We start from the raw sequence: 26,673 nt of genomic DNA on the forward strand, positions 1-26,673 counted from the left end.
ATGTCCAATATGTTGGCTCCACCTGCTCTTCTTGCTGGTCTCCAGGGTCCCAAGCATGCTTAGCAAGGTCCAATTAAACCTCTTGGACTGGGGAAAACCCTGCGGATGATAGGGTCTGGTCCTCGACTTCTTGACTCCAAGCACGCCCAGTAACTCATGGATGAGTCTGCTCTCGAAATCCTATTCCTGATTACTGTGTGTCTACCTGATAAGGCCACAATAAATGAAATACATCTCCCATTACGCTTTGGCCACCGTGGACACCCTCTAATCCTTGGTAGGAAAAGCCTGAGCATATCTGGTATAGTGGTCCATGACTTACAGACAGACATACTTTATTGATCCCGAGGGAAATTGGGTTTTGTTACAGCTGTGCCAACCAAGAGGAGTGTAGAAATATAGCAATATAAAACCATAAATAATTAAATAATAAGTAAATTATGCCAAGTGGAAATGTCCAGGACCAGCCTATTGGCTCAGGGTGTCTGACACTCCGAGGGAGGAGTTGTAAAGTTTGACGGCCACAGACAGGAATGACTTCCTATGATGCTCAGTGTTACATCTCGGTGGAATGATGACTAAGACATTCACCATGTTGCTGGCATCGGGTTCTATTGACAGGGAATCCATAGACACCAGGTCCAGAGCCCCGCATTCTGCAAGTGGGACAAGGGAGCTGCCCGCGTAGGCAGCGTCTTCCGCCATATGCATTGAATGCGCAACTTTCAGTATTCTTCAACCTCTGACTTCATTCGGGGCCAGTAAAACCGGTCTCTGAGCAATCCATAGGTCTTTTCCAACCCCAAATGTCCAGAGTCATCATGAAGTGACTTCAACGCCATCCTCCGATACTTCTCATTTAGATTTACAAGGATGTTGCCTGGATTGGGGAGCATGCCTTATGAGAATAGGTTGAGTGAACTCAGCCTTTTTCCCTTGGAGTGACGAAGGATGAGAGGTAACCTGACGGAGGTGTACAAGATATTGAGAGGCATCGATTGTGTGGATAGTCAGAGGCTTTTCCCCAGGTCTGAAATGGCTAGCGTGAGAGGGTATAGTTTTAAGCTGTTTGGAAGTAGGTACAGAGGAGATGTCGGGTAAGTTTTTTTACTCGGAGAGTGGTGAGTGTGTGGAATGGGATGCCAGTAACGGTGTTGGAGGCGGAAACAATAGGGTCTTTTATGAGACTCCTGGATGGCTACATGGAGCTTAGAAAAATAGAGGGCTATGGGTAAGCCTAGGTGTTTCTAATGTTCATGTTCAGCACAGGATTGTGGGCTGAAGGGCCTGTATTGTGCTGCAGGTTTTCTATGTTTCTCAGGCAGAACCAGCTGGCAACACCGAGGTTGGACTGAGGGTGACGTGACCCGGTATAAGATCTGGTTATTCAACTCCAACTGAGGCCATTCTTGTAGATGTGTTTTTCATCTTCTCCGCCCGAGCCATGTCTCCCTTTTTGACCGCAGACCAAATAGTGCTAATGCCTGGATCATTTCGCTGAGCAGCTGCCATTTCCCCAGAGCTCAACCTGTCTCAAAGTCAGAGCAGTCAGGTTCATAAGAGGCCCCCAATTTGTCCACCGCTTGCTCCTGCCCCTCCTTTTCCTCTGCCTTCACGGTGATGGCAAACTGACACAGGGCCTTTGCCCCAGGGGCAGGAATGCTCTCCCACTCCTCATCCCTGACCAGTCCCTCATGCGCCTGCCTGGACAAAGCATCCACATCAATTTTCCGGCTCCCCAGCCGGTACTTCCAGCTGAAATCATAGGCCGACAACGCCGCCAACCACCGATGGCCTGTGGCATCCAGTTTCACCGAGGTCAGGATATAAGTTAGAGGGTTATTGTTCGTATAACAATTACAGCAGGGAAACAGGCCAACTCGGCCCTTCTAGTCCGTGTGGAATGCTTACTCTCACCTAGTCCCACTGGCCCACACTCAGCCCATAACGCTCCATTCCTTTCCTGTCCATATACCTATCCAATTTTATTTTTTTAAATGACAAAATCGAACCTGCCTCTACCACTTCTACTGGAAGCTCGTTCCACACAGCTACCACTCTCTGAGTAAAGAAGTTCCCTTTCATGTTACCCCTAAACTTTTGCCCCTTAACTCTCAACTCATGTCCTCTTGTTTGAATCCCCCCTACTCTCAATGGAAAAAGCCTATCCATGCCAACTCTAGCTATCCCCCTCATAATTTTAAATACCTCTATCAAGTCCCCCGTCAACCTTCTACGCTCCAAAGAATAAAGACCTAACTTGTTCAACCTTTCACTCAGGTGCTGAAACCCAGGTAACATTCTAGTAAATCTTCTCTGTACTCTCTCTATTTTGTTGACATCTTTCCTATAATTCGGTGACCAGAACTGTACACAATACTCCAAATTCGGCCTTACCAATACCTTGTACAATTTTAACATTACATCTCAACTTCTATACTCAATGCTCTGATTTATAAAGGCCAGCATACCAAAAGCTTTCTTCACCACCCTATCCACATGAGATTCCATCTTCAGGGAACTATGCACCATTAATCCTAGATCACTCTGTTCTACTGCATTTCTCAATGCCCTACCATTTACCATGTATGTCCTATTTTGATTAGTCCTACCAAAATGTAGTACCTCACACTTATCAGCATTAAACTTCATCTGCCATCTTTCAGCCCACTCCTCTGACTGGCCTAAATCTCTCTGCAAGCTTTGAAAACCTACCTCATTATCCACAACGCCACCTATCTTAGTATCATCTGCATACTTACTAATCCAATTTACCATCCCATCATCCAGATCATTAATGTATATGACAAACAACACTGGACCCAGTACAGATCCCTGAGGCACACCACTAGTCACCGGTCTCCAACCTGACAAACAGTTATCCACCACTACTCTCTGGCATCTCCCATCCAGCCACTGTTGAATCCATTTTACTACTTCAATATTAACACCTAAAGATTGAACCTTCTTAAGTAATCTTCCGTGTGGAACCTTGTGAGAGGCCTTACTGAAGTCCATATAGACAACATCTACTGCTTTACCCTTGTCAACTTTCCTAGTAACCTCTTCAAAAAATTCAATAAGATTTGTCAAACATGACCTTCCACGCACAAATCCATGTTGACTGTTCCTAATCAGACCGTCTATCCAGATAATTATATATACCATCTCTAAGAATATGTTCCATTAATTTACCCACCACTGACGTCAAACTGACAGGCCAATAATTGCTAGGTTTACTCTTAGAACCCTTTTTAAACAATGGAACCACACAAGCAATATGCCAAATCCTCCGGCACCATCCTTGTCTCTAATGACATTTTGAAATATTTCTGTCAGAGCCCCTGCTATTTCTATGCTGACTTCCCTCAAGGTCCTAGGGAAGAATCTGTCAGGACCCAGAGATTTATCCACTTTTATATTCTTTAAAAGCACCAGTACTTCCTCTTCTTTAACCATCATAGTTTCCATAACTACCCTACTTATTTCCCTTACCTAACACAATTCAATATCCTTCTCCTTCGTGAATACCGAAGAAAAGAAATCTCCCCCGTCTCTTTTGGCTCCGCACATAGCTGTCCGCTTTGATTCTCTAAGGGACCAATTTTATCCCTCACTATCCTTTTGCTATTAATATATGTAGAAACCCTTTGGATTTATTTTCACCTTATTTACCAAAGCAACCTCATATCTTCTTTTAGCTTTTCTAATTTCTTTCTTAAGATTCTTTTTATATTCTTTATTTCCTTGAGCACCTCATTTACTCCATGCTGCCTACATTTATTGTAGATCCCTCTCTTTTTCCAAACGAAGTTTTCAATATCCCTTGAAAACCATGGCTCTCTCTCAAACTTTTAACCTTTCCTTTCAACCTAACAGGAACATAAAAATTCTGTACCCTCAAAATTTCACCTTTAAATGACCTCCATTTCTCTATTACATCCTTCCCATAAAACAAATTGTCCCAATCGACTTCTTCTAAATCCTTTTGCATCTCCTCAAAGTTAACCTTTCTCCAATCAAAAATCTCATCCCTGGGTCCAGTCCTACCCTTCTCCATAATTATATGGAAACTAATGCCATTGTGATCACTGGACCCGAAGTGCTGCCCAACACATACCTCCTTCACCTGACCTATTTCATTCCCTAACAGGAGATCCAACTCTCCCCTTCTCTAGTTGTACCTCTATGTATTGCTGCAAAAAAACTATCCTGCACACATTTTACAAATACCTCAAACTTGGCTCCATAGAGGTAGTCACTCAGCTTATCCACCACAGCCCATTTCAACGCCAGAAATTCCAACTTGTGCGTGGGATAGTTTTTCTTGGAGGGCGACAGACTCCAGCTGACAAATGCAACAGGCCTAAACTTGGAGTTCTGATCCTGATACAGGATGCCCCCTAAACCCTCTCAGCGGGCATCTGTATGCAGTACATATGGTAATCAGTGGTCCACAAAAGCCAGCACCGGTGCCTGGGTCAGCAGCTCCTTCAGTGACTGAAAGGCCTCCTCACATTTTGCATCCCACCTCAGTCCAAAGGGCTCCGACGGGATAAGATACTCTCCACCTTCCTGGCCTTTTTCCCCCTCCCTTTCTTCCCCAAGGGAGGGTAACCGCACAGAAGCTGATTCAACAGGTGACTCACTTTCGCATAGCTTTTCACGAACCTCCGACAGTAACCACGGAACCTGAGGAACGAGCGCAGAGCGCTCACAGTCTGGGGTCTTGGCCAAGTGGTAACTGCCTCGTTCTTAGCTGGGTTGGTAGCTACCTCACCCACGAGACCATGTGCCCAACATAGCTAACAGACAGCTAACAGTATCTGATGGGTAGAACTCAGCATGACTATTCTTTGTTCTCATTTGGTTCCTCTTTTCCAATATCCCTTCACATTTCTGGGCGTCAACACCTCAGAGGATTTGTCCGAGCCCAGCATAATGATGCAATGCATGCCAACGGCAATAGTTCATTTGGAGATTGAAGAGATTTGGAATGTCACTAAAGGCTCTAGCAGAACCGGCACTTGTCCAGGGAAAGTTTTAACCCTTCAGCTTTCAGGTGGCCCAAAACCTTCAGCAGCCTCGCTTCATGTTCTTCCAAGGTGGTTCCAAACACTATGCGATCATCCAGGTACACCAATACCTCAAGCAAGTTCATATCCCCCACCGTCTTCTCCATGACCCGCTGGAAGGTTTCAGGAGCTGGGGCATCCTTTCGAACTGGAAGAATCCCAGGGAACACATAAATGCTATTTTCTCTTTGTCGGCCTCACTCATTGGGATCTGGTGATATCCACTCCTCAAGTCCAGCACACTGAACCACTTCGCACCACTCAAACAGGCCATCGTGTCTTTAATCCTCCGGACAGTGTACTGGTCAGGGATGGTACGCCTGTTCAGAGTCCTATAGTCCACACACATCCATACCTTCTGTTACGATACAGCAACAATGAATATAGAATTGAGTCCAGTTTTATAAACAAATAAACATTTATTAAACACTGCTCAATAAAAATGAAAAGTAAACAAATGACTAACTTAACCAGAAGTTAACTGCTATACGGCAACTCGAACAGTTCTTAAAGCGATAAATGCAAACACAGTTCTTAAAGTGGTAAATGCAAAAGTCCAAGTGATTTATACAGTCAATTAGGAGAGACTTTCCTGAAGTAACAAATTCCTCGATGACGTGGTATTACTGCTGGTCCCTGCCAAAATATGCCTTGCCCGAAGGATTCACGACGAAGGAAGTAAAAATGGCTTAAAGGAACTGACCTTTTCCTTGGCGATTAACACTGCGCCCAACCCTCTCTGCTCTTACAGCAGGGATTATCTCCGATGCAGGTTACTATTTCCTTGAACGAAGATTCAATAAGGTTAATCCTGTATTACTGCCGACAACACCAATTTTACTCAATCCTTTGGGTTCCCGTACTTCAGTAAATCTTCACTCTCCAATAATTAGGCTTTAAAATCAAATCGAAGATAAATCAAACATAACTGGCAGTGATTTTAAAAACTCCCAGCACAACATAGAGTAGAAAGTAAAACCCCACTTTAAAACAAAACTGCATCATGAGATGAATATGCAGCATAATGGAGTAACTGATGAATTAAACAATGAACTAACCTGCGTCACAGCAAGGCTTTACCGTTTTATACCTGTTGGAACAGGCCATCACATGATCTCCCACTGGCTGGAAAATTACATCATGTGACCTCACACTGGCAGGAAATTACATCACCCCACCATCACAAGACCATTACATCATGCTCACCAGATACTCAATTACATCATGGTCATAAGACAGTCACAAGATACCCACAGGGTATGTAACACTTCCCATTTTTTTTAGGGCCACCACTACAGGGGATGCATAGAGGCTTCGGGACTCAGTGGTGATCCCAGCTTCCTTCAACTTACACAAATGCTGCCGAATGTCCTCCACCTCTGCAGGAGCCAGTCGCCGCGACCTTTCTCTGAAAGGGGTATCCTCAGTCACCCAGTTAGTGCGAACCCTGCTCTTGGAACAACCCACATCAAACTCGTCAGTGGAAAAGACACCTTCCAGCTTCAACATCTTCTCTACATTTCTTAGCTCAACCCATAGAGACGCTACACCTTCCAATCCTAAGTCATTTATTTCTAATGATTTAAAAGAGATCATCCATTTTATTCCTTATGTAGTCTGCAAGAGAACTGCAACTTAGGAGAAGATTTGTTTTCCCAAAGAATAAAGCTAAAGCTTACAAGTCACCTCTTATCCTCCATCACTCCAAGGAGAAAAGGCCGTGTTCACTCAACCTATCCTCATAAGACATGCTCCCCAATCCAGGCGACATCCTTGTAAATCTCCTCTGCATCCTTTCTATGGTTTCCACAACCTTCCTATAGTGAGGCATCCAGAACTGAGCACAGTACTCCAAGTGGGGTCTGACCAGGGTCCTATATAGCTGCAACATTACCTCTCGGCTCCTAAATTCAATTCCACGATTGATGAAGACCAATACACCATACGTTTTCTTAACCACAGAGTCAATGTGCGCAGCTGCTTTTAATGCCCTATGGACATGGGCCCCAAGATCCCTCTGATCCTTCACACTGCCAGGAGTCTTACCATTAATACTATATTCTGCCAACATATTTGACCAGGTCCCACATGGCAGGATGGCCTGCTGATCTAGATTAGATTGATGGGATTCAGGAGAAGCTAAAAAGGTGGATGATAGGAAGGTGATGATTGAAGGTTGATTCTCCAATTGGAGATCTGTGACTAGTGAGGTACATTGGAATCTTTGTCACGGAAATGATTTGGATGTGAAAGCACACGGCATAATGGATAAGTTTGCTGATGATACTAAATTAAAAGCTCTTGTTGACCGTGACAATGTGATCGTTTCCAGCATCTGCAGATTTTCTCATGTTTGTGATTTGTTGTTGATCATGAAACAGGTTACAATGAAAAGTAATTGGTTTATTATCACTAAGGACTGGAAAGCTTACACAGCGCATTGAGATAGAGCAAGGTCAAACAATGACAATGAGCAGCAGTTGCAGAGAAAGTCTTCTGTGGGTAGACAATAAGGTGAAATTACATTGAAATAGACTACAAGTCCAAGAGTCAATCTTATAGTGCTATGGATCTATTTAATAGTCTTATAACAGCAGGGTAGAAACTGTCCTTAACTTTGGTGGTGGAGCAGACTGGATGGGCCAAATGGCCTCATTCTGCTCCTATATCTTATAGTCTGATGGTATTGTGACCATAACTGCGCATAGTGCTACAGGTGCAGTTCTACCAATATCTTGTTCATCTGTAATAAGCCACTTCATCTCTTGTACTCAGTGCTTGTAGGAAGTAAATCAATAGGTAAGTTTTGTTGTAGAAGTGCATTTCTGGCCCCAACCAGACTGCTTTATATTTGTTGTTATAAAAGGTGCTAATTAGTAAGAGCTTTCAACTATTTCAAAACCTTTTCCCTTGTATATTCATTGTGACCAATGCTTTGGCAGAGGTTGGTAACACATTTTAGGTACTTTTGTATGAATACTTCAGATAACTAAAATTTGACTCTACTTGGAAATTGTGATTGTGGAATTGTATTGGGGTGGAGCTGATGCACCTCTGCATGGTCATGTAGGTTTGGAACACATCTTAAAGATGCCTCTGGTAGGGAGGATAGGAGATTTTCTACAAGTATGTGAAGAGCAAGAGGATAAGACGTGAGAGAATAGGACCAATCAAAACAAATGTGACAGTGGAAAAGTGTGTATGGAACCTGAGGAGATAGCAGAGGTATTTAATGAATACTTTGCTTCAGTATTCACTACGGAAAAGGATCTTGGCGATTGTAGGGATGACCTTCAGTGGATTGAAAAGATTGAGCATGTAGACAATAAGAATGAGGATGGGCTGGAACTTTTGGAAAGCTTCAAGTTCGATAAGTCTCCAAGACCAGATGGGATAAGAACATAAGGACATAACATAAGAAACAGGGGCAGGAGTAGGCCATCTGGCCCATCGAGCCTGCCCTGTCATTCAATAAGATCATGGCTGATCTGTCCATAAACTCAGCTCCATCTACCTGCCTTTTCCCCACAACCCTTAATTCCCTTACTATGTAGAAACCTATCTAACTGTTTCTTAAATATATTTAGTGAAGAAGCCTCAACTGCTTCCCTGGGCAGAGAATTCCAGATTCACCACTCTCTGGGAAAAACAGTTTTTCCTCATCTCCATTCTAAATCTTCTCCCCTGAATTTTGAGGCAATGTCCCGTAGTTCTGGTCTCACATACCAATGGGAACAACTTTCCTACTTCTATCTTATTGATGAAGGTAGAGCAGTAGATGTAGTGTATATGGATTTCAGCAAGGCATTTGGTAAGGTACCCCATGCAAGAAAATAAGGAGGCATGAGATCCAAAGGGACATTGCTTTGTGGATCCAGAACTGGCTTGCCCACAGAAGGCAAAGAGTGGCTGTAGACAGGTCATATTCTGCATGGAGGTTGGTGACCAGTGGTGCGCCTCAGGGATCTGTTCTGGGACCACCAGCCTGGTTCTGTCTGTCACTGGCCACTGAACTGGCTCTGACAGTCATCACTGTCTGTCCATCACCACCGTCCTGGCCCTGTCCATGACTGACTACCGTCCTGACCCCGTCCGTCACTGGCCACCGTCCCGACCCCGTCCGTCACTGGCCACCGCCCCGACCCCGTCCGTCACTGGCCACCGCCCCGACCCCGTCCGTCACTGGCCACCGCCCCGACCCCGTCCGTCACTGGCCACCGCCCCGACCCCGTCCGTCACTGCCCACCGCCCCGACCCCGTCCGTCACTGCCCACCGCCCCGACCCCGTCCGTCACTGCCCACCGCCCCGACCCCCTCCGTCACTGGCCACCGCCCCGACCCCGTCCGTCACTGGCCACCGTCCCGACCCCGTCCGTCACTGGCCACCGCCCCGACCCCGTCCGTTACTGCCCACCGCCCCGACCCCCTCCGTCACTGCCCACCGCCCCGACCCCGTCCGTCACTGCCCACCGCCCCGACCCCCTCCGTCACTGCCCACCGACCCGACCCCCTCCGTCACTGCCCACCGCCCCGACCCCGTCCGTCACTGGCCACCGCCCCGACCACGTCCGTCACTGCCCACCGCCAGGACCCCGTCCGTCACTGGCCACCGCCCCGGCCACGTCCGTCACTGGCCACCGCCCCGACCCCGTCCGTCGCTGCCCACCGCCCCGACCCCGTCCGTCGCTGCCCACCGCCCCGACCCCGTCCGTCACTGGCCACCGCCCCGACCGTCACTGACCACCGCCCCGACCCCGTCCGTCACTGACCACCGCCCCGACCCCGTCCGTCACTGGTCACCGTCCCGACCCCGTCCGTCACTGCCCAGCGCCCCGACCCCGTCCGTCACTGCCCACCGCCCCGACCCCGTCCGTCACTGCCCACCGCCCCGACCCCGTCCGTCACTGGCCACCGCCCCGACCCCGTCCGTCACTGCCCACCGCCCCGACCACGTCCGTCACTGCCCACCGCCAGGACCCCGTCCGTCACTGGCCACCGTCCCGGCCATGTCCGTCACTGGCCACCGCCCCGACCACGTCCGTCACTGCCCACCGCCAGGACCCCGTCCGTCACTGGCCACCGTCCCGGCCATGTCCGTCACTGGCCACCGTCCCGACCCCGTCCGTCACTGCCCACCGCCCCGACCCCGTCCGTCACTGGCCACCGCCCCGACCCCGTCCGTCACTGCCCACCGCCCCGACCACGTCCGTCACTGCCCACCGCCAGGACCCCGTCCGTCACTGGCCACCGTCCCGGCCATGTCCGTCATTGGCCACCGCCCCGGCCACGTCCGTCACTGCCCACCGCCAGGACCCCGTCCGTCACTGGCCACCGTCCCGGCCATGTCCGTCACTGGCCACCGCCCCGACCCCGTCCGTCACTGCCCACCGTCCCGACCCCGTCCGTCACTGGCCCACCGTCCCGACCCCGTCCGTCACTGGACTCCCTCAGTCACTGGCCACCGTCCTGACTCCATCCGTCACTGGCCACCGTCCCGATCCAGTCCGTCACTGGCCACCGTCCCGACCCCGTCCGTCACTGGCCACCGTCCTCCCACAGTCCGTCACTGGCCACCGTCCTCCCACAGTCCGTCGCTGGCCACCGTCCTCCCGCTGTCCGTCGCTGGCCACTGTCCTCCCGCTGTCCGTCGCTGGCCACCGTCCTGACTCCCTCAGTCACTGGCCACCGTCCTGACTCCCTCAGTCACTGGCCACCGTCCTGACTCCCTCAGTCACTGTCCACCATCCTGACCCCGTCCGTCACTGGCCACCGCCCCGACCCCGTCCGTCACTGGCCACCGCCCCGACCCCGTCCGTCACTGGCCACCGCCCCGACCCCGTCCGTCACTGCCCACCGCCCCGACCACGTCCGGCACTGCCCACCGCCAGGACCCCGTCCGTCACTGGCCACCGCCCCGGCCATGTCCGTCACTGGCCACCGCCCCGACCACGTCCGTCACTGCCCACCGCCAGGACCCCGTCCGTCACTGGCCACCGTCCCGGCCATGTCCGTCACTGGCCACCGTCCCGACCCCGTCCGTCACTGCCCACCGCCCTGACCCCGTCCGTCACTGGCCACCGCCCCGACCCCGTCCGTCACTGCCCACCGTCCCGACCCCGTCCGTCACTGGCCCACCGTCCCGACCCCGTCCGTCACTGGACTCCCTCAGTCACTGGCCACCGTCCTGACTCCATCCGTCACTGGCCACCGTCCCGATCCAGTCCGTCACTGGCCACCGTCCCGACCCCGTCCGTCACTGGCCACCGTCCTCCCACAGTCCGTCACTGGCCACCGTCCTCCCACAGTCCGTCGCTGGCCACCGTCCTCCCACTGTCCGTCGCTGGCCACTGTCCTCCCACTGTCCGTCGCTGGCCACTGTCCTGACTCCCTCAGTCACTGGCCACCGTCCTGACTCCCTCAGTCACTGTCCACCATCCTGACCCCGTCCGTCACTGGCCACCGTCCCGACCCCGTCCGTCACTGGCCACCGTCCTGACTCCCTCAGTCACTGGCCACCGTCCTGACTCCCTCAGTCACTGTCCACCGGCCATCGTCCCGACCCCGTCCTTCACTGGCCACCGTCCCGACCCCGTCCGTCACTGGCCACCGTCCTCCCACAGTCCGTCACTGGCCACCGTCCTGACTCCCTCAGTCACTGGCCACCGTCCTGACTCCCTCAGTCACTGTCCACCATCCTGACCCCGTCCGTCACTGGCCATCGTCCTGACCCCGTCCGTCACTGGCCACCGTCCCGACCCCGTCTGTCACTGGCCACCGTCCCGACCCTGTCCGTCACTGGCCACCGTCCTCCCACAGTCCGTCACTGGCCACCGTCCTCCCACAGTCCGTCGCTGGCCACCGTCCCCCCACTGTCCGTCGCTGGCCACCGTCCTCCCACTGTCCGTCGCTGGCCACCGTCCTGACTCCCTCAGTCACTGGCCACCGTCCTGACTCCCTCAGTCACTGTCCACCATCCTGACCCCGTCCGTCACTGGCCATCGTCCTGACCCCGTCCGTCACTGACCACCGCCCTGACCCTGTCCGTCACTGACCACCGTCCTGGGGGTCTGTCACTGTCCAGAGTTCGGTTCTGACCATCAGTGCTGTCCTGGCTCTCTCCGTCATTGACCATTGTCCTGGTACTGTCCACCACTGACCAACCACAATCTATTCCAGCTACTACCATCCAGGAAGTGGTCCTGCAGCATAAAATCCCAGACCAACAGGCTCCAGGACATCTTCCCTCTGCCTCCCTCTCCCTCTCTTTCCCCCTCCCTTTCACCATTTTCTTCCTCTATCCTTCCCACCTTCCCTCTCCCCCTCTCTTTCCCCTTCCCCTCACCACTCTTTACCCCCACCCCTTTTCCCCTCCCTCTCACCACCCCTATTCCCCCCTTCCATTCTCTTCCCCAGCTCTCTATCCCTCCTTCCTCTCCCCTCTATTCCCACTTCCTCACCCCCTTCCCTCCCTCCCTCTCAATTCCCCTCCTCACCCCACCCCTCCTTCACCACCCTCCACCCCACCGCTCAACCCCACCCCCTCCTTCACCCCGACCCTCAACCCCTCCCCTCTTTCACCTCCACCCCTGAAACCTTACCCTCCTCCCCCTTCCCGTCCCCACTGCCCCTCCTTCACCCCTCCCCTCTCTCTATTCCCCCTCACCTCATTTTTCCTTCCCTCCTCTCTCTCTTACCCCCTCCCTCTGCCCGCTCCATCTCCCTCGTCCCTACTGCCCGGACGTGTTGTTTCCTCTCCGGCCGAGTTATGGAGACGGAGTGACGTGTTTGGGGGCGGACGGGTTCCGCATTCCCCCCGCTGTCGGCCCAGGCCGGACGATGGAGGGAGCGGGTCCGCGGGAGCGACGGCCAAGCGGGAGCCGGGATCGGGACCGGCCGGGAGTCCGTGGGCGGCGGACGGTGGTGGGGAGCGGTCTGGCAGGTATGGAACAAACTTTCTCCAAACTTTTCCGCTGCGTAAGCTTGAGCCGCAGATCAAGGTGTCCGGGCCCCGAGCCGGAGCGGGGTGGGTTCGATCCAGACTCGGACCCTCCGCCCCCTACCCATTTTCTCCCTTTCTCCTTCCTTTTCCCCTCCCCGCAGGGCGCCTCGAACACATTGCTGGGCAGAGAATTCAGGAACCCTCCCTCGGGAATAGGGGATCTCTCCCCATCTCGCTGCTGGTTAGTAATCTCCAGATCCACTGGTGGTCGAGGTGGTGTCATCCGCAGTCGCATGACTGTCCCAGCCGGTGGTGGTGGGGGCAGGTATAAGCGAGATCCCTTAAACCCTGGTGACCGTTGATCTGACCATTTCAATCTCTCCTGACACCCACCGTCTGCAGAACCTACTGGAGAAATCTTGCTGGGACCAGGACATGTACAACCCTCCCCTGATGCCCGGCGTTAGCTCTCTCCTGCAACCGGAGGGTATTCCTCGGAAAACAGGCCATGTCTAGTGGCGTTGGTGCTGGGACCCTTGTGATTTGTCATCCATATGCGATTTTGAAGGATGGCTAAGTGATATCTGTCCTTTTGCAGAAAGACCAAAATTAATTCAATATTCCAAATGCATTTCTATATTTCCCTCTAAATGCCTACAAGAAAATGAATCTGAAAGTTGTATATGATGATATGTAGCTACTTGATAAAAGTTCCCAGTAAATTTATTATCAAAGTGCTTATGTGTCACCTGAGGTAGCTGTTTTGTGGGTATTCACAGTAGAACAACAGAGTCAATGAAAAACTACATACAAGACTGACAAATAACCATTGTGCAAAATAAGACCTGAGGGGGATAGATCGAGTTGATGTGGATAGGCTTTTTCCACTCAGAGTAGGGGAGATTCAAACAAGAGGACATGATTTGAGAGGTGGAGGCAAAAGTTTAAGGGTAACATGAGGGGGAATTTCTTTACTCAGAGAGTGGTAGCTGTGTGGAATGAGCTTCCAGTAGAAGTGGTAGAGGCAGGTTCGGTATTGTCATTTAAAGTAAAATTGGATAGGTATATGGACAGGAAAGGAATGGAGGGTTATGGGCTGAGGGTGGGTCAGTGGGACTAGGTGAGTGTATGCGTTCAGCACAGAGTAGAAGGGCCGAGATGGCCTGTTTCCGTGCTGTGATTGTTATATGGTTAAGACAAAGGGCAAATACAGAAAAATTAAAAATAGTAAATAAATAACACAGAGAACATGAGTGTGGCATCACTCAGTGGTAGGAAGGGCTTTTCCTGTGAGGGACTGGGGTGGCTCAGGATGGTGCTGGGTTCCAGGAGGGGGAATTTCTGAAATGCCTACTAGATGGTTTTAGAACAGCTCGTGGTTGAACCCACTCGGGGATCAGCTGTTCTGGAATGGGTGTTGTACAATGAACCAGAGTTGATTACAGAACTTAAGGGGAAAGTGATCATAATGTTGAATAAGTTAGGCCTTTATTCCCTGGAGCGTAGGAGAATGAGGGGAGATTTGATAGAGGTATATAAAATTATGATGGGTATAGATAGAGTGAATGCAAGCAGGCTTTTTCCACTGAGGCTAGGGGAGAAAAAAGTCAGAGGTCATGGGTTAAGGGTGAAGGGGGAAAAGTTTAAAGGGAACATTGGGGGGGGGGGCTTCTTCACACAGAGAGTGGTGGGAGTGTGGAATGAGCTGCCAGATGAAGTTGTAAATGAGGGCTCACTTTTAACATTTAAGAAAAACTTGGACAGGTTACATGAATGCGAGTTGTATGGAGGGATATGGTCCAGGTGCAGGTCAGTGGTTTGGCACAGCCAAGAAGGACCAAAAGGCCTGTTTCTGTGCTGTAATATTCTATGTTTCTATGTGATCGAATTCACCCTGACATTTGAGAAGGAGAAGCTGAAGTCAGATGTATCAGTATTACAGTGGAGTAAAGGAAATTACAGAGGCATGAGAGAGCAGCTGGCCAGAATTGATTGGAAAAGAACACTGGCAGGGAAAATGGCAGAGCAGCAATGTCTGGAATTTCGGGAAGCAATTCGGAAGGCTCAGGATATACACATCCTGAAGAGGAAGAAGTATTATCAAGGCGAGATGACACAACCATGACTAACGAGAAGTCAAAGCCAACATTAAAGCCAAAGAAATGGCATATAATAGAGCAAGAATTAGTGGAAAGTTAGAGGATTGGGAAGCTTTTAAAAACTAACAGAAGGCAGTTTAAAAAAGTCATTAAGAAGGGAAAGATGGAAATGAAAGTAAGCTAGCCAATGGCCTGGGTACCAGCCTGTTGGGTAAGTGTTACATAAGCTAGCCAATAATATTAAAGACATCAAATGTTTCTTCAGATACATAAAATGTACAAAAGAGGCGAGGATGGATATCGGACCACTGGAAAATGACACTGGAGAGGTAGTAATGGGGGACAAAGAAATAGCAGACAAACTAAATAAGTATTTTGCATCAGTCTTCATGGTGGAAGACACAAGCAGTATGGTGAAGGTTTCAGGTGTCAAGAGTGATGAAGTATGTGACTACGATTGCTAGAGAGAAGGCGCTTGGAGAAACTGAAAGGTCTGAAGGACGATAAGTCACCTGAACCAGATGGTGTTGAGTTGAGGCCTCCATTGGTCAGAGTTGACTGTGATATTGTGTCCTGTCTAGTAACGCAAGTCTGGGCAGGATGTTATGAAGGGCGAGCTGTTGTCCATGTAGCAAGCTCTCTCTCTGCACATTTGATGAACCTAAAGGAACGGCAGAGACCAATACAGTTTGGAATCAGCAGCTTTGCTGTAGTTGCCAGTCAGTGTTGAACTCAATGTAGGGCTGACTGAGGGACTCCAGCTCCGGATTTTTCCCTCAGGGTTTACTCCCGAAGACGTCCTTATGAGTGGGTGTAGCCACAAGGCAGTGGAAGTTTGAGATCAGAGTTTTCCTTCTCCTGGATGAGCTAACAACCACAGCTGACAGGCTCCATCTGCTGAAGTGCCAGTAACCTGCCTTTGCCTCTTCTCCTGTCAGTAAAAACAGTTCTGTTGAGATTAGTAGCTAAACCACACGTGAAGACCAGGAGATGGGCTTGGTTGTCAGAGGCTCTTTTAGGCACACACCATTGGGAACATTTAATTGGAATTGGGAGCTTATTCCCATTACCACCCCCGGTTATAACAACCTTAAGAAATCCCCAGGGGTCTGAAGGAGGTGGCTGAAGAGATCGTGGACGCATTAGCAGTGACCTTTCAAGAATCACTAGATTGTGTAATGGTTCCGGAAGACTGAAAAATTACAAATGTCACTCCACTCTTCAAGAAAGGAGAGCTGCAGGAGAAAGGAAACATCAGGCTAATTAGTGTGATTGCACTGTTTGGGAAGATGTTACCGTTGGTTATTAAGGATGTGGTCCCATGGTACTTGGAGATACATGATAAAATAGGCCATGGTCAGCATGGCTCACGCAGGGAAAAATCTTGCCAGATCAATCTGTTGAAATTCTTTGTAGAAATAACAAGCAGGATAGACAATGGAGAATCCGTTGATGTGGTGTACTTGGATGTTCAGTAGGTCTTTCATGAGGGGCCACACGAGGCTACTTAACAAGCTACAAGCCCATGGTATTATAGGAACAATTCTAGCATGGATAAAGCTTTGGTTGATTAACAAGAGACAAAGAGTGGGAATAAAGGGAGCCTTTTAGAAACAGATAAACTTAGAAAACCTACAGCACAATACAGGCCTTTTGGCCAGCAATGCTGTGATGAACACGTACTTACTTTAGAAGTTACCTCGGGTTACCCACAGCCCTCTATTTTTCTAAGCTCCACGTACCTATCCAGGAGTTCTTAAAAAACCGTATTGTATCCGCTTCCATCACTGTTGCCGGCAGCCTGTTCCACGCACTCACCACTCTCTGTAAAAAACTTACCCCTGACGTCCCCTGTGTACCTACTTCCAAGCACCTGCTTAAAACTGTGCCCTCTCATGCTAGCCATTTCAGACCTGGGAAAAAGCCTCTGACTATCCACATGATCAATACCTCTCATTATCTTGTACACCTCTATCAGGTCACCTCTCATCCTCCATTACTCCAAGGAGAAAAGGCCAAGTTCACTCAACCCATTCTCATAAGGCATTCTTTCCTTGTCTCATTGGAACATACCTATGCAGAACACCTCACAGGTAGATTGGGTAGTTAAGAAAGCTTATGGGGTGTTAGCTTTCATAAGTCGAGGGATAGAGTTTAAGAGATGCGATGTAATGATGCAGCTCTATAAAACTCTAGTTAGGCCACACTTGGAGTACTGTGTCCAGTTCTGGTCGCCTCACTGTAGGAAGGATGTGGAAGCATTGGAAAGGGTACAGAGGAGATTTACCAGGATGCTGCCTGGTTTAGAGAGTATGGATTATGATCAGAGATTAAGGGAGCTAGGGCTTTACTCTTTGGAGAGAAGGAGGATGAGAGGAGACATGATAGAGGTGTACAAGATATTAAGAGGAATAGACAGAGTGGACAGCCAGCGCCTCTTCCCCAGGGCACCACTGCTCAGTACAAGAGCACATTGCTTTAAGGTAAGGGGAGGGAAGTTCAAGGGGGATATTAGAGGAAGGTTTTTCAGTCAGAGAGTGGTTGGTGCGTGGAATGCACTGACTGGGTCAGTGGTGGAGGCAGTTACACTAGTGAAGTTTAAGGGACTACTAGACAGGTATATGGAGGAATTTAAGGTGGGGGGTTATATGGGAGGCAGGGTTTGAGGGTCGGCACAACATTGTGGGCTGAAGGGCCTGTAATGTGCTGTACTATTCTATGTTCTATATACCCTGAACATTTGCCACATTTCTGCCGTACATTTCCCTGAGAACATTTATTCCCGATATATGTTTCCAAGTTCCTGCCTGATGATTTCATATTTCCCCTTACTGTTGGGTGGTCTATAAAAAACACCCAGTAAAGTTATTGACCCCTTCCTGTTCCTAACCTCCACCCACAGAGACTCTGTACACAATCCCTCCATGATTTCCTTCTTTTCTGCAGCTGTGACACTATCTCTGATCAACAGTGCCACACCCCCACCTCTTTTGCCTCCCTCCCTGTCCTTTCTGAAACATCTAAAACCCGGCACTTGAAGTAACCATTCCTGTCCCTGAGCCATCCAAGTCTCTGTAACGGCCGAAACGTCACAGCCCTAAGTACTGATCCATTCCCTAAGCTCATCTGCTTTGTTCACAACACTCCTTGCATTAAAATAAACAGATCTCAAGCCTTCGGTCTGAGCGCATCCCTTCTCTATCACCTGCCTATCCTCCCTCTCACACTGTCTACAAGCTTTCTTTATTTGTGAGCCAACCATCCCTTCCTCCGTCTCTTCAGTTTGGTTCCCATCCCCCAACAATCCTAGTTTAAATTCTCCCCAGTAGCCTTAGCAAACCTCCCTGCCAGGATATTGGTCCCCCGGGTTCAAGTGCAACCCGTCCTTTTTGTACAGGTCACTTGTGCCCCAAAAGAGGTCCCAATGATCCAGAAATCTGAATCCCTGCCCCCTGCTCCAATCCCTCAGCCACGCATTTATCCTCCACCTCACTCTCTTCCTATACTCACTGTTTTCTGGCTGGTTACCTGGCAACTTGTGGTGTTCCACAGGGGTCTGTGTTGGGTCGCTTTTTTAAAAAGTTATATGTCAATGATTTGGATGATGAAATTGATAGCTTTGTTGCAATGTTTGCAGACAAGATGAAGATTTGTGGAGAGGCAGGTAGTTTTGGGGAAGTAGGGAGGCTACAGACAGATTAGGAGAATGGGCAAAGAAATGGCAGATGGAATGTCTGTTGGGAAGTGTCTGGTCATGCACTTTGGTTGAAGAAATGAAAGGGCTGACTGTTTTCTAAATGGAGAGAAAATACAAAAAATTGAAATGCAAAGGGACTTGGGGGCCCTTGTGCAGGATTCCCCAAAGGTTAATTTGCAGATTGAGTCTCTGGTGTGGAAGGCAAATGCAATGTCAGCATTAATTCCAAGAGGACTAGAATATAAAAGCAAGGATGTGATGTTGAAACTTTATAAAGCACTGGTGAGGCCTCACTTGGAGTTTTGTGAGCAGATTTGGGCCCCTGATCTAAGAAAGGATGTGATGGAGCTGAAGAGAGTTCAGAGGAGGTTCATGAAAATAATTCCAGGATTGAATGGCTTGTCACATGAAGTAAGTCTGATGGCTCTGGGCCTCTATTCACTGGAATTCAGAAGAATGAGTGGTGACCTCATTGAAACCTATTGAATGGTGAAAGGCCTTGATAGAGAGGATGCTTCCTGTGGAGGGAGAGTCTAGAATAGAGGGACGTTGTTTTAGAATGGAGATAAGGAATTTCTTTAACCAGAGGGTGGTAAATCCATGGAATTTGTTGCCACAGGTGGCTGTGGAGGTCAAGTCACAGGGTGTATTTAAGGCAGTGATAGATTCTTGATTGATCAGGGCATGAAGGGAATGAGGGCTACAGGGGTGGGTGGGGGGAAGCAGAAAATTTGGGGCTGAGAGGAATTATAGATCAGCCATGACAAAATGGCAGAGCAGACTTGATGGGCTGAATGGTCTTCTTCTGCTCCCATGTCTTATGGTCTTGTGGAGAAGGTGCCACACATGAAACTGTTTAAGAAGATAAGAGCCTGAGGTATTACAGGAAAGTTACTTGCATAGGTAGGACTGACTGACTAACAAGAGGCAAAGGATGTGGGAATGAAGGGAGCCTTTTCTGGCTGGCTGCTGATGACTCATTGTGTTCCACAGGGGTCTGTGTTGGGACCGCTTCTTTTTATGTTATATGTCAATGATTTGGATGATGGAATTGATAGCTTTGGACCAAGTTTGCAGACGATACCAAGTAAGGTGGAGGAGAAGGTAGTGTTGAGGAAGCAGAGAGGCTGCAGAAGGTCTTACACAGATTTGGAGAATGGACAAAGACATGGCGGATGGAATACAATGTTGGGAAGTGTATGATCATACACTTTGGCAGAAAGAATAAAGGTGTGGACTGTTTGCTAAATGGGCATGTGTGGCTTCAGCAGCATCCTGAAAATTGCATCGTGATCTCCAACACTTGCACTCAGACTGACCAAAGCTGCCTTTACCACGTTTTCTACCTGTGAACCCTGAACCCACTTTCAGGGATCCGTGTAATCTCCCCAAAGTCTCCATTTGATAACATTTCCCAGGGCCCTGCCATTCACTGCCAAAATCCCAGCCTCAACTGACTTCACCTTGTATTTATCTGGATTAAAATTGATTTGCCATTCCTTTGCCCACTTACCCAACTGAACAATATCTCTCTTTAATTTGATAACCTTTTCCCTTGTCCACAATACCATTTATCATCTGCAAGCATCTGTAAAGTCAAAGAAAATTTATTATCATTTTGGTGCATTCATTTTAGATGATCTGTCATGGGAACAGCATCTAACTGCCATTTCAAAAAAGGCACAACAGTGCCTCTACTTTTTTAGAAGTTTCTGCACGCCTTCTAAAACTGACAAGCTTCTACAGTAGCGCAGTGGAGAGTACACTGGCTGGTTGCACCACGGCCTAGGATGGAAACAACAATGCTCAAAAAGTGGGGGATGCCATAAGGCCACAAAATATACTCGTAGAAATAGGCCATTTGGCCCATGAGCCTGCTCTGCCATTTCAGAATCAGAATCAGGTTTATTATCACCGGCATGTGTGGTGAAATTTGTGAACCTAGCAGCAGCAGTTCAATGCAGTACATAATATAGTAGAGGAATAATGATAAATAAATAAATAAATAAATCGATTGCAGTATACGTATACTGAATAGATTAAAAATCATGCAAAGAAATAATATATATTTAAAAAGTGAGTTAGTGTCCAAGGCGTCAATGTCCATTTAGGAATTGGATGACAGAGGGGAAGAAGCTGTCCCTGAATCACTGAGTGTGCGCCTTCAGGCTTCTGTACCTCCTTCCTGATGGTAACAGTGAGAAAAGGGCTTGCCCTGGGTGCTGGGGGTCTTTAGTAATGGACGCTGCCTTTCTGAGACACCGCTTCCTGAAGATGTCCTGGGTACTTTGTAAGCTAATGTCCAAGCTGACTGGATTTACAACCCTCTGCAGACTTCTTTGGTCCTGTGCAGTAGCCCCCCGCCCCCCCGCACCCCTATACCGGAGAGTGAGGAAACCTGTCAGAATGTTCTCCACGGTACATCTATAGAAGTTTTTGAGTGTTTTTTGTTGACATAGCAAATCTCTTCAAACTGCTAATGAAGTATAGTTGCTGTCTTGCCTTCTTTATGACTACATCAACATGTTGGGACCACATTAGTTTCTCAGAGATCTTGACACACGGGAACTTGAAGCTGCTCACTCTCTCCACTTCTGATCCCTCTTTGAGGACTGGTATGTATTCCTTCGTCTTACCCTTCCTGAAGTCCACGATCAGCTCTTTCATCTGACTGATGTTGAGTGCCAGGTTGTTGCTGTGACACCACTCCAAGTGTTGGATATCTCGCTCCTGTATGCCCTCTTGTCTCCATCTGAGATTTTAGCAACAATGGTTGTATCATCAACAATCCAATTGCAGAGGTACAGAGGCCCAGGTTCTGTAACTTCTCTATCAGGATTGTGGGAATGATGGTGTTAAAGGCTGAGCTATAGTCGATGAACAGCATCCTGATGTAGGTGTTTGTGTTGTCCAGGTGGTCTAAGATGTGTGGAGAGCCATTGAGATTGTACCTGCCATTGACCTATTGTGGTGATGAGCAAATTGCAGTGGGTCCAGGTCCTTGCGGAGCCCGGAGTTTAGTCTAGTTATGACCAACCTCTCAAAGCATTTCATCACTATATATGTGAGTGCTACTGGGCAAAAGACATTAAGGCAGATCCTATTATTCTTAGAAACATAGAAAACATAACAGCACAATACAGGCCCTTTGGCCCACAAAGCTGTGTTGAACATGTCCCTACCTTAGAATTACCTAAGCTTTACCCATAGCCATAGAACCATAGAACATTACAGCACAGAAACAGGCCTTTTGGCCCTTCTTGACTGTGCCGAACCATTTTTCTGCCTAATCCCACTGACCTGCACCTAGACCATATTGTCCCATACCCCTCTCATCCATGTACCTGTCCAAGTTTTTCTTAAATGTCAAAAGTGAGCCCGCATTCACCACTTCATCTGGCAGCTCATTCCACACTCTCACCACTCTCTGTGTGAAGCAGCCCCCCCATAATGTTCCCTTTAAACTTTTCCCCTTTCACCCTTAACCCATTTCCTCTGGTTTTTTTCTCCCCTAGTCCCAGTGGAAAAAGCCTGCTTGCATTCACTCTATCTATATCCATCATAATTTTATACACCTCTATCAAATCTCCCCTCATTCTTCTATGCTCCAGGGAATAAAGTCCTAACTTATTCAACCTTTCTCTGTAACTCAGTTTCTCAAGTCCTGGCAACATCCTTGTAAACCTTCTCTGCACTCTTTCAACCTTATTAATATCCTTCCTGAAATTTGGTGACATTCGGCCTCACCAATACCTTATACAACCTCACCATAACATTCCAACTCTTATACTCAATACTTTGATTTATAAAGGCCAATGTACCAAAAGCTCTCTTTACTACCCTATCTACTTGTGATGCCACTTTTAGGGAATTATGTATCTGTATTCCCAGATCCCTCTGTTCTACTGCACTCCTCAGTGTCCTACCATTTACCTTGTATGTTCTACCTTGGTTTGTCCTTCCTTAGTGCAATTCCTCACACTTGTCCATATTAAACTCAATCTGCCATTTTCATCCCATTACTCCAGCTGGTCCAAATCCCTCTGCAAGGTTTGAAAACTGTCCACTACACCTCCAATCTTTGTATCATCAGCAAAATTACTGATCCAATTTGCCACATTATCATTCAGATCATTGATATAGATGACAAATAACAATGGATCCAGCACTGACTCCTGTGGCACACCACTAGTCACAGGTCTCCACTCAGAGTAGCAATCCTCCACTACCACTCTCTGGCTTCTCCCATTGAGCCAATGTCTAATCCAATTTACTACCTCACCATGTATACCTAGAGACTGAACCTCCCATGCTGAACCTTAATGAAAATAGCCCTCTGTTTTTCTAAGCTCCATGTAGCCATCCAGGATCACTTAAAAGACCCTATTTTATTGGCCTCCACCACTGTCGCTGACAGCCCATTCCACACACTCACCACTCTGCGTAAAAAACTTACCCCTGACATCTCCTCTGTACCTACTTCCAAGCACCTTAAACCTGTGCCCTCTCATGCTAGCCATTTCAGCCTTGGGGAAAAGCCTCTGACTATCCACACAATCAATGCCTCTCATCATCTTATACACCCCAATCAGGTCAACTCTCATTCTCCGACTTACCCAATTGAACGACAGCTGTTGAGAGATAAAACAATTTTACATTCACGGGGATAGAACTGGTAGTTTATTAGCCAATCGCTTACAATCTTTTACAGTTAATCGTCAAATCACAGAAATTTTTAAAGATAATGGAACTAAGACATCCGACCATTCTGAAATTAACAACGTATTTAAAGACTTTTACCTTAAGTTGTATCAGTCTGACTCTTCTTCAGATGATACCTATATGAATGCTTTTTTCAGTAATATCAACATTCCTACATTGTCTGCTGATAGTCTAACACAGTTAGATCTGCCTATTTCCAATGAAAAAGTGGCTGAGGCTATACGTGCTTTACATTCTGGTAAGACCCCAGGACCTGATGGCTTTCCTGGGGAGTTTTATAAAACTTTCACTACGTTTCTTACACCTTATTTATCCTCTGTTTTATCAGAGTCCTCTAAATCAGGTAAACTCCCTCAATCTTTTTATGAAGCTTTTATTTCTCTTATTCTTAAAAAAAAAATCCAGCTGAATGTTCTTCATACAGACCGATTTCTTTATTAAATGTTGATGCAAAAATTTTAGCCAAAATCTTAGCTCAAAGACTTGAAAATATTCTACCATCTATTATATCACATGACCTGACAGGATTTATTAAAAATCATTACTCACATTTTAATATACGTCAGTTATTGAATGTGATATATTCACCATCCAAAAAAATTCCAGAGTGTATATTATCCTTAGATGCAGAAAAAGCCTTTGATAGGATTGAGTGGATTTATCTTTTTAAGACCTTTTTAAAGTTTAATTTTGGGCCTAATTTTATTCGTTGGGTTAAATTAATCTACTTGTCTCCTACCGCTCAGGTTATTACTAACTCCCAAATTTCTAAGCCCTTTAAATTACAGCGGGGAACTAGACAAGGATGTCCTCTTAGTCTTTTACTTTTTGCTTTAGCTATAGAACTCTTAGCAATAGCATTTCAAGAAGCTAAGGACATTTCTGGTATACTAAGGGAAGGTATGACTCATAAAATTTCATTATACGCTGATGATATTTTACTTTTTATCTCTAACGCTGAAACTTCTTTACCTTCGGTTCTTTCTTTAATCTCCCAGTTTAGTTCTTTTTCAGGACATAAGCTGAACCTACATAAAAGTGAGCTACTTCCTTTAAATGACCTAATGTCATCAAATGCCAAATTTCCGTTCAAAGTTGTTACAAGTCAATTTACATATTTAGGTGTAACAATTACTAAAAACTTCAAGAATTTATTCAAAAAAAAACAAACCCCTTATTGAATTATGTGAAAAAGATGCTTTCTAAATGGTCCCCTCTTTCTTTATCCCTAATTGGCCGAATTAATTCGATTAAAATGAAGATTCTTCCTAAATTTTTATATCTTTTTCAGGCCTTACCTATTTTTATTCCTAAGACGTACCTTGATTCTTTAGATTCAATTTTAACCTCCTATATCTGGAATAATAAACAAGCTCATTTAAGTAAAGTTTATTTACAAAGAAATAAAGAGATGGGTGGACTAGCCCTACCCAATTTTAGGTTTTACTATTGGGCTGCCAATATAAGGAATATTACTTTCTGGTCCTATTATATTTATCGTAAAGATTGCCCATTATGGGTCTCCTTAGAAGTTAATTCTGTAAAAAAATTCCTCTATTGTCTCTCTTCTTGGATCATACTCTTTTTTTTCAGCAAATAAAACAACAGATAACATAATTGTTAAGCAAACTTTAAGGATCTGGTCTCAATTTATAACCATATATAACCATATAAACCATATAACAATCACAGCATGGAAACAGGCCATCTCAGCCCTCCTAGTCCATGCCGAACTCTTAATCTCACCTAGTCCCACCTACCCGCACTCAGCCCATAACCCTCCACTCCTTTCCTGTTCATATACCTATCCAATTTTACCTTAAGTGACACAACTGAACTGGCCTCTACTACTTCTACAGGAAGCTCATTCCACACAGCTATCACTCTCTGAGTAAAGAAATACCCCCTCGTGTTTCCCTTAAACTTCTGCCCCCTTTATGATTTATGTCAACGATTTAGATGAGGGCATTGAAAACTATATCAGCAAGTTTGCTGACGATACTAAACTGGGTGGCAGTGTGACATGCGAAGAGGACGTTAGGAGAATACAGAGAGACTTGGATAGGCTGGGTGAGTGGGCAGATACTTGGCAGATGACATTCAATGTGAATAAATGTGAAGTTATCCACTTTGGAAGCAGGAACAAGAGGGCAGAGTATTGTCTGAACGGTGTAGAGTTAGGTAAGGGAGAAATGCAAAGAGACCTAGGAGTCCTAGTTCACCAGTCAATGAAGGTGAATGAGCAAGTGCAACAGGCAGTGAAGAGGGCAAGTGGAATGTTGGCCTTTGTTACAAGGAGAATTGAGTACAAGAGCAAGGATGTCCTTTTGCATTTGTACAGGGCCCTGGTGAGACCACACCTGGAATATTGTGTACAGTTTTGGTCTCCAGGTTTAAGGAAGGACATTCTGGCAATTGAGGAAGTGCAGCGTAGATTCACTAGGTTGATTCCTGGGATGGCAGGGCTGTCTTATGCAGAGAGATTGGAGAGATTGGGCTTGTACACGCTGGAATTGAGGAGATTGAGAGGGGATCTGATTGAAACATTTAAGATAATTAAAGGATTTGATAGGATTGAGGCAGGAAATATGTTCCAGATGTTGGGAGAGTCCAGTACCAGAGGGCATGGATTGAGAATAAGAGGTCAGTTATTTAAAACAGAGTTGAGGAAGAGCTTCTTCTCCCAGAGAGTTGTGGAGGTATGGAATGCACTGCCTCGGAAGACGGTGGAGGCCAATTCTCTGGATGCTTTCAAGAAGGAGCTAGATAGATATCTGATGGATAGGGGAATCAAGGGATATGGGGACAAGGCAGGGACTGGGTATTGATAGTGAATGATCAGCCATGATCTCAGAATGGCGGTGCAGACACGAGGGGCCGAATGGTCTACTTCTGCACCTATTGTCTATTCTCTATTGTCTAACTCTCAAATCATGTCCTCTCGTTTGAATCTCCCCTACTCTCAATGGAAACAGCCTATTCACGTCAACTCTATCTATCCCTCTCAAAATTTTAAATACCTCGATCAAATCCCCCCTCAACCTTCTACACTCCAATGAATAGAGACCTAACTTGTTCAACCTTTCTCTGTAATTTAAGTGCTGAAACCCAGGTAACATCCTAGTAAATCGTCTCTGCACT

The 26,673-nt window shown here is 47.3% G+C and overlaps 1 protein-coding gene across 1 annotated transcript in view; it reads left to right on the forward strand.

Moving 5' to 3' along the window:
- Positions 1-12,677: 12,677 nt before the first annotated feature.
- Positions 12,678-26,673, forward strand: part of jdp2b (Jun dimerization protein 2b) — a 31,228-nt gene continuing 17,232 nt past the window's right edge. Inside the window, exon 1 of the mRNA XM_059962878.1 lies at positions 12,678-13,014. Coding sequence (XP_059818861.1) covers positions 12,912-13,014 — 103 coding nt within the window. The 5' untranslated portion in view covers positions 12,678-12,911. The remainder of the gene's footprint in view (positions 13,015-26,673) is intronic.

The sequence above is a fragment of the Hypanus sabinus genome, chromosome 2 (assembly GCF_030144855.1).
Source record: "Hypanus sabinus isolate sHypSab1 chromosome 2, sHypSab1.hap1, whole genome shotgun sequence".
NCBI lineage: Eukaryota > Metazoa > Chordata > Chondrichthyes > Myliobatiformes > Dasyatidae > Hypanus > Hypanus sabinus.